We start from the raw sequence: 9,520 nt of genomic DNA, 5'->3' as shown, positions 1-9,520 counted from the left end.
AAAAAAAAAAAAAAAAAAGATTTTGTGTGTCGCCCGCACATGAGCCAGTCCAGGGGAACCAACAACGATCTCGCTTGAAAATCCTACAACGGCCCCGCACAAGAGCCAGTCCAGGGGCACTGGCAACAGTATTGAAGAGACAAGTATAAAAAGGTAAAATTTTAACCCGTCAAACACTGTCATAATGGTTAACTACTGAGATGCAGGCAAAATGTAGAGGCAGCATACCTTTCTGGTATCAGTGGTGACAAATGAATCTAACTTTGACAGCTTTTAAATATAAAAGTTATAGAATTTGATCATCTGAAGAAATTTTCTGTATCAGAGAAAGTCATGAGAGAAAGCAGGAAAAAAGTCTCACTGGAAATGCTAAATAAAAAGGAATGCAGAGAGAAGCAGGTTCTATATACAGAGATGTAGGAAAAACTGTTATACTGGATCACCACCAACCAGAGGATTAGTGACTGTGATGTAACTGCTAGATTTGAAGATTGAAGGCTACCAAAATGTCTTTTAATCCATCATTGAAAAAGTTCTCTTGAATGGAGGTATTGTTTGACCTATGTTAAAAACCCAAGATGTTACAGAAATATTACAGAAATATCACAGGATGTAGGAGAAATGTTGACACAGGAGAAGCAGAATCTTTCTGGCATCAGTAATGATTAAGAATCAAATTTTGAGAGATTTTAAACTGATCTTAAGTTTCTCAATAATTTCGTAATTCTGCTTAATTTTTGATGACTGATATTAAATATACATAATAGTCAATAAGTATGTCGTGGCTATTCCATAAACATGTCCACAATTTATTTTGTTAATACTTGTAACCAACATGGCATTTTGTGTGTTCAACTCCACTAATAATAGTAGACAAGTAACAATTTGAAAAGCTCTCAGGCCCTTGTAGTCAGATTTTCAATACAAAATTTGTTAAAAACATGGCACCAACTTTTACATGTTAAATAAACCAGAGTACATACAATACTGTCAGACACAACTAATATCAGACATCACAAATGAAATGATGCAGACTCAAGACAGAGAAGAATGATGTACAGGAACTGGAGAGACATGCTGAAGACAAGCAACAATGGAGCTAGAAAACAAAGCAGTTGAGTAGTAACCATGAAAGAAGGGGGAAGATAACATTCCAGTACTTAAAATGAAACAAAGCAAAATGCTTCCATGCTGAAGGACATATATTCTTGAAATAGAATACACCATTTAAAACTCTACATGTCATGTATCTCTCTCTTAATGTTCAATTGCTATCAGAGGAGAATTCAGTATATAGGTAGGTGTCCACCAAAGCTTTGCTCAATGCTCTCCACTCTTCACTCTCGCATTTGAGTACGGCTCAGAATCATCATTTAATGTCAATGTTCCATGCTGGCATAGGCTAGAGTGACAGAATCCAGTGAGCTCAAATACTGCACCGTGCTCCCGTATCTGCTTTGGCACGATTTCTATGGCTGAATGCCCTTCCTAACACCAACAACTTTACAGTTTTTGCTGGGTGCTTTTTTGTGCCACCAGCATGAGTGATGTTGTCATACAGTTTGCAAGACACTGGATCCTGTGGGAGTATTTTTATGCTGGGAAATAAACACAAAATGGGTAAAAGCATGAGAGAAGGGGCTAGAGCAGAACAAGTTGCTTGCTGTAGAAGAGCCGTATGACTACTTGTATTTTAGAGCAGTGGTTCTCAACCAGAGTCCATATAAGATTTCTGGGGGGTCCATGCAACAAAATTGTAAATTGGGAATCCACAATATTTTAAGGGCCCCTGAAAAAATTTTGCTTTAAATGTATGTATTGGTATGTATTGCAAGAAACAGCTAGGTTTCTTCCTCTAATATTTTCCATAGTTCAACCTATACAAGTTAGTGTGGAAAAAAAAAAAAAAACTTTGAAAAGTTTCTATAAAACTAGTTTTTAAACATCGAATAGCTATGGGAGGAGGGAGTTCATCAGAATAAAATAATAATAAAAGGATCCATAGGTAAAAATGGTTGAGAACATGTTTTAGAAGAAAGAGTGGGAGTGTTTGAGTGGAGCTGGGAAGCGATGAGGTGACTGACAATAAAATAACAATGATGAAACAGAAGGACAAAAAAGGGGTGTGGAGTAAGTTACAAGAGTGGGTAGGGGTAGAGCGAGGCAGGTATAGTGCATGAGAAAAGCAAAAGATGTATATTCTTACTACAGAATAGAATCATCCAATCTAATCTGTGTGGTACAAAACTTGACTAAACCTGTTCACCTTTCCATAAAAGTACATATGCTTGCACAAATTCACAAACAGGCATTCTAGAGTTTCTTTTAATCCACCTCAGTTTTAGTTTTTATTAATGGTTCCTTAAATTTTTTAAATTCAATTTTGACATTGTTGAATAAATCAGGTGGCAGTGATTACCACTTAATAAGGAGGAAGAAATATTTAAGTCTTATTTCAAATGTAGAGTATGCTTTATAGAAATTCTAAGAATGTGAGAGTTGCAAAGAAATTATTCAGTTGCTAAGGTAGAATTAAAACCAAACTGACCAGAAGATATGTATCCTATTATGATAATGTCCTATCTCTTTGGCAAACAGACCTTAGCTACTAGAGCTTACAAAAAGGAAACAAGCCGACTGCTCAAGATTAAAATCATGGAGCATCAGAAAGCTATAGCATAAAGTTTATATTATTGAAAAAAGTCCACAGTGAAAATTACAGGGCAAAAGACAGTATATAGAGTGATAGTTAAGAAGCCAATTAGAAAATCTCTCACTTTAGTCCAGTTCTATATGGCTGATAGGAACGAGAAAGAGTTTAAAATAACTTCTCAACCAATACATTTGTATTACTCATCTGTAGTATTGTGGACATGTATGAGGTTACAAAGAACTGTATCAGACCTGTCCAAGCTAGGTCAACATAATATAATTTACTAACAGGTGCAATGGGACCGGTGGACTATAACTGACAAGTGTTCCATTAGTTTGTACTGCTGAGATCAAATCATCATATGGGCAACTGGAGAGAAGATAAAGAATTGTCCAAGAAATGCCACCCATACCCCACTCTAAGTTCTATAAAATCTTCCAGAGGGTTACAAAAGCAGTGAAATATAAAAATAGTGAGAGACAGTGTTATACATACAACAGTCATATTTACTATACTCTGTTATATTAAAGAAAAAGGCAATTATTGATGAAATATATTTGGTATTATTAAGAAGGAATGACGACTGCTTATTATTGCCAATGTTCCTGTGGTTAATGTGACAATAAACAATGACATAAGATGTGTGTGTATATATATATATATATAATTACCGTTCCATTAATCTTTCTTTATCCCAATTAAAGTGGTTCAAAAGAATTCTTGTTATTGTTGCAGGTATCTATAATGTAAAAAGAAAAAGCTTGACAAAAACTTTTGTAAAAAATTCTATTCATATATATATTTTTTTTTCACCTGAACAAGGTAAAAATAAATTTAGTAAACAATTTCAAGATGTTGCTTCTAAAAGGGTTCTTGATCAACATTATACAGGAAGTGAATTTCAAATACATGGCAACAAAGTGGTACCTTATACAGTGAATTTGTAATATGCTGAAAAAAAAATTTTTTAATCACAAAATGAGAAGCCACTCTACTAAATAATGGTCTTTGCTAAGTTAGACATGGAATTGTCCAAATATTTTCTAACAATGAATACACAAAAGATGCAACAGGATTTCTAGCAGGCTGACAGAGAATCAGGACTTCCAAAGTGTTAGATGCATCAGAAGCATTTAACAGTAAGAACAATTATAAAATGAAGTTTATGAACTGCTAAAATGGTTTGTTATGGCAGTATCATGATCAACTGTTACAAGAATAAATGAGAAGCATTGGAAAGAGGTAGTTACAGTGGATTTAAACTAATTCCTACAGGAAGAGGATGTAACTAAAGTATAATAGCTAGAGTAATGAAGAAGAGGAAAGAAGCAACTGTGGGCTATTCTCTTTGCATAAAAGTTAAATGCAAGGTAGTGAGTTGATGGACACTGAATAGAAGAGGATGGAGAATAATACAGCAGATACGACATTAAATGTTGAATGTGCTCTGTTAATTTGAATGAGAAGTTAAGCACAAGAGAGTAGCTAGACATTAAGGGCATCAGTCACAAGAGGCAACCTCACTTGTTATACACATGTGATATTGAAAGTTAATGGGTGCCAGATAAAAAGATGTCATATGTTGATGGGAAGATACCAAAGAAATAGAAAGACAAAGAAATGAAATTAGATCTCCTGATATTAAGATACATATAAGAGGTGATAAGACAATATGATATATGGTGAACCTATCCAACCCATAATGATGGCTTTATAATTAGCTGTTTATGTTAATACTTAACTATTGTTTTAGAGAAAATGTTATTACTGATTAGTATTTAAATAGTTTTAACATTTTAATCTGCAGTATTTTCAGTTTCCAATTTAATCCTAACCCTAATCCCAACATAGATTTGATTCCTTTATTAACCCCAGCTCTTTATTGGTTGATGCATCTTTAATCAGGCACAAGGAAGTATTTTTTTCTTTCCCTCTTACAAAGTCTAACATCAGTTAAATGAAAACTTGAATTAACATATTCTTATCTACTCTAGGCACAAGGCCCGAAAATTGTGGGGAGGCGGACAGTCGATTAGATCGGCCCCAGTATGCGACTGGTACTTAATTTATCGACCCCGAAAGGATGAAAGCAAAGTCGACTACGGCAGAATTTGAACTCAGAACGTGAAGGCAGACGAAATACCGCTAAGCATTTCACCCGGCGTACTAACGATTCTGCCATTTCGCCACCAGTAAGAATTAACAGATATTATAGCCAGAAACATCATCTAAAAAAAAAAATAAAAAAAAAAAAAAAATAATAATAAATCTAGTCTTCAGCAATATTACTGTGCTAAAATTTTGTTCTTAATTCAGATACAAGACCAGAACTTTCGAGAGGAAGGGTTAGCTGATACCATCAACCCCAGTACTTGACTGGTACATTATCATTTCCAAAAGGCAAAGTTGACCTCGTCAGGGTTTGAACCAAGAGAGCTTAGAAAAATACTGTAAAGCATTTCAGCTGATTTGCTAAGAATTCTTTTTAATTTTGGCACAAGGCCTGCAATTTTAGTGAAGGACAGGTTAGTTAGTTACATCAACCCCAGTACTTGATCAATCCTTTATCAACCCCCAAAATATTGGAGGTAAAATCGACCTTAATGGTATTTGAACTCAGGACATTGAGAGCTGGAAGAAGTGCTGCTAAGCATTTGGTTTGACACACTAACGATTCTGCCAGTTTGCCACCTTAATGAAAATGATTTCTTACATTGACACAGCTTCACAATAGATGCAATACTCATTCCTAGGACTTGATTAGTATTTATTTATCAACAAGACAAAGTCAACTGACTGGATCACAAGTCAAAATGTAAAGGGACATTAACTTGATAGTGCAAAACATTTTACAGGGCCCTCTACTGATTCTACCATTCACTATGTGTTGACGATTTCTAACTTAAGCACAAAACTCGAAATTTCAGTGGAGTGTATATTCAATTATATCGACTTCCTGTACTTAGCTGATCCCAAGAGGATCAGAACAAACTTGACCTTGAAAGTACATAAGTAAATACCACAAGTCCAACTGCTACTGTCAATCTACCATCCAATAATAATTAAGTTTTATGTCAGCTTTGTTCTATTCTATATGGTTTCTTTTACCTTACCTTTTCATCTAGTCACTATTAAACACATGCCAGTCAATTCACATTTGTATATTTATATACACCACACCTGGCTATTTAGAAAATTTAGTAAAATTCTCCATTACCAGTGAGTTGCTTTTCTGAACACAGGACATTCTACTAAAATGTCAGAAACACCAAATCAAACACCCTGGACATCGACATTGCTTTGAAACCATAACTTATTAAGAATGCCCAATATACTAAGTTTTTGTACTTTCTTGTTCTTTTAAGATACAAATGTTTATCGAACATTAAAAAGAACAAGATGCAATTGATGGATCAATTAAAACTATAGGCTTAAATGATATTCCTTTATGATTGCATACATGTGTGAGAAATGTCAGATAATGTTAGTTTCATAAGACTAAAACATGTGACCTTTTGCTGAGGAAAGTTGTTATAAAAATTTAACTTTACATCAGGTGACATTTATGAAAGTCAAACACTTTTGTGTGAAAATAAAATTGGAATATTGTATAAATAGAATATTTCTCCCAAGATGAAAGTATGAACAAGAGAGGGGAAAAAATGATTTAAAATACTACTACAAAATACTAACATCTGTTTTTTCACATGCCCATGCAAGCAGGGGAAAAATATAAAAATCCAGACATACAAATAATAATGATGATAATGAAAGAAAGAAACAAGGATTGATGGTTCATACTGATGCTGTACTATGTCTGAACTCCCAACTGTCCAATTCAATGCAAATGGTTACCCCGGGGAGGTACAGAATGTTGATGCTGTAGCAGAAGCATTATGTAATTGCCAAGTACTTTGTTAGCAAGAAATATTCAGTGCAAATCTACTCCACTGCTAAAACCGACAATGGACTTCTCTTACCAAGAGAGAAAAGGATCAAAACCAGCATTTTGTGACAGATGCAGATGTAAAAAAAAACTAAGAAGGATACTTATATTCAAATGATTTAGCCATACACTAGAATAGACAGAATAAAATAGATAAATCAAACATCTTCAGGTGGAAGAAGAAATCAACACTTATGTTACCATGACCATAATTTTATTTCACAATCCAACTTATTGATAATTACTTAGTGTATATGAAATATATATATATATATATATCACTATTTCACTTAGTTGTGTCACCTATGTTTGTCGTCTGCTAAAAGAGGTTTTGATAATGAAACTAAAGTTACAACTTCTCTCAGTAAACTTAACCCTTTAGTGACCATATTTCTAGTAAAATACACTGCCCATATAGTTAAAACAATTTTGAAAAATCGTGAAGAATTTGAACAGTAGAATAACTTATTTTTTGACTTATTTCTGACTCTTTATTACACACTTTCATATCACTACAAATGGTTTACAGGTTTACAAGCAATCCATTAATGCATAAATGATTTCTAAATGGAGGACAGAACAGAAGAAATGAAATATTTTGAAAGGGTTATCCTGACAATAGACCAAACTTTGGACAATACAAGTTTCTTAAAATTTTAAATGCAAAATAAGTTTATGTAATTATAGACTATGTGAGAATGAACTCTTTTCAAAACGAGGGCTAAACTGAAGATAGAAACATTTTACATGCAGCAAGAAAGAATGAGTGCCATTTAAAATTCTGTAGACAATATCTGTATCGCAATAGGCAAAGCAAAGTGCAAATATTCTTGAGTGAAGAAATCAACTGCTTTCTCTTATTTTTTCTAGCAGAGAATTCTTAAGCTGATACATAACCCAGTTCTCTTATAAAGGTCAACTATTTTAATTCCTGAAGCTGACTTTCACAAACTGCAGGTTTTAGAATGTAATATTGTCCACCAGAGAAACCCACAAGCAAACAGGACGAATATAATCAAATGGATAAGCTAGGAAATTCTGAGTATGTTTGGAGGAATTCAAAGAGCATTTAGGAAAGAGTATCAGCTTCCTTTTAACTGTAATAAAAAGAAAAAAACAGAAAAAAATAGCCAGTTATGCATTTTTGTTTTGATTGATGCAAAGAGACAAAACGAGAAGATCAAAAATGATGAACCATTTTTCAAGAAATATAGTGAAGTATGCAGACTGCTGAGGCCACGGCAGTCAAAAGGTAATGAAGATACAAGCAAATTTGTTATGAGTAAATCCATTCTAAGTTGCATTACAAATAACTAATTAGCTTCAAACATGGTTAACGTAAGACAATATGGACAAATTAACATAGGGTGATACAAATGAATTAAAAAATAATACATCCCCAACATAAATCATTTTTAACAGGCAAACAGTTGTTTTCTACAGTTATCTACAAGTTAATTGCATCAGCCTTAGATATATTTCTATCTTGATTGCTGTTATTTAAAAGTTTGTAATAAATAGGAACAGTTTAAAGCATTTAATTTTTAAGTAAAATAAGTTTAAGAATATTAACTACAAATGACTGGGTAAAAAAATTAACTAGTATCTATCTCTAAACAGATTATTTAACACATCAACCAACGTACCCCTACCCCACAGAAAAATAAATATATAGCTCACAAACTAGTTTTAATAAGATTGACATTTTAAATTTAAAAAAAAAGTTATATAAAGAGGTTTGCCATTTATATGGTAGTGTGTTGGCAACATTGAGGTAAGGCAAATAACTAACAAGGAAAAATAGGGAGAGGAAAACAAATGTTAATACAGTCCCCATCCACACAGACACACACACACCCTCACTTTTATGCTGAAAATGGATAAAATTTAAATAGCCTTTTAAAGGCAGCAACATTGTATTGTAATATTTTTCTATTAGATTAAAGCAGAAGGCAGCATTCATGAACCCTTGCAAGGATTTTCTTAGAGTGGAGGGTGAAGTAGATTGGGAAAGATGCAACAATTCAGTTTGAACTTCTGTCAGTTAGTATTTGAAGGGAACAACTTGAGCAATGAGAAAATTTCAGAATGATCAAGGGATTGGATAAAATGTTTACTACAGAATCTGGTAGAGTGAAACAGTAGTAGTATTAAGAGAGAGAGAACAGGTAGGTGCAGAGAGAATGGGTTGATCAGCTTTTCTTCTTTTTTTCTTTTTGTAAGCATCATCATCATCATTTAACGTTCGCCTTCCATGCTAGCATGGGTTGGACGATTTGACTGAGGACTGGTGAACCAGATGGCTACACCAGGCTCCAATCTGAATAGGCAGAGTTTCTACAGCTGGATGCCCTTCCTAACGCCAACCACTCAGAGAGTGTAGTGGATGCTTTTATGTGCCACCAGCATGAAGGCCAGTCAGGCGGTACTGGCAACGGCCACGCTCAAAATGGTGTATTTTACGTGCTACCTGCACAGGAGCCAGTCCAGCGGCACCCTTCAATGATCTCGCTCGAATGTCTAAATCTGTGTAGGGGTTATATGAGCAAGAGGCATAATTTTACCTTGTAGAGGATCAGTGACTGCTCAGAGCTGAAGCATTTCTAACCCAGGGAAGTTTATTTGGTATACTTGAAATCACAAATGACAGTAAAGTCTAGCAATTATAGAGGGTTAGGGTTAGGGTTAAGTGTGAGGTGAGGAAGTGGCAGAGCTGGATTAAGTTAGTGTAAGGTTTGTAACACGTTATAAAGGAGCCTAAATTATAAACTAGTTATCTCATCAAATTATTATTTTCATAGATTAAACTACATATCTGAAGGATCAATTTATACAGATCCTCTAGTAGAGTAAGAGAGAGAGAGAGAGAGAGAGAGAGAGAGAGAGAGAGAGAGAGAGAGAGAGAGAGAGAGAGAGAGAGA

At 34.3% G+C, this 9,520-nt stretch overlaps 1 protein-coding gene across 1 annotated transcript in view; it reads right to left on the bottom strand.

The window, feature by feature from the left end:
- LOC106871316 (E3 ubiquitin-protein ligase arih1l) overlaps positions 1 to 9,520 on the bottom strand; it is a 48,397-nt gene that overhangs the window by 24,156 nt on the left and 14,721 nt on the right. The window contains exon 2 of the mRNA XM_014917705.2: positions 3,325 to 3,392. Coding sequence (XP_014773191.1) covers positions 3,325 to 3,392 — 68 coding nt within the window. The remainder of the gene's footprint in view (positions 1 to 3,324; positions 3,393 to 9,520) is intronic.

This window comes from Octopus bimaculoides, chromosome 10, assembly GCF_001194135.2.
Source record: "Octopus bimaculoides isolate UCB-OBI-ISO-001 chromosome 10, ASM119413v2, whole genome shotgun sequence".
NCBI classification, from domain to species: domain Eukaryota; kingdom Metazoa; phylum Mollusca; class Cephalopoda; order Octopoda; family Octopodidae; genus Octopus; species Octopus bimaculoides.
Note: the sequence above shows the minus strand (reverse complement) of the source record. Positions and strands in the feature narration are given on the sequence as shown.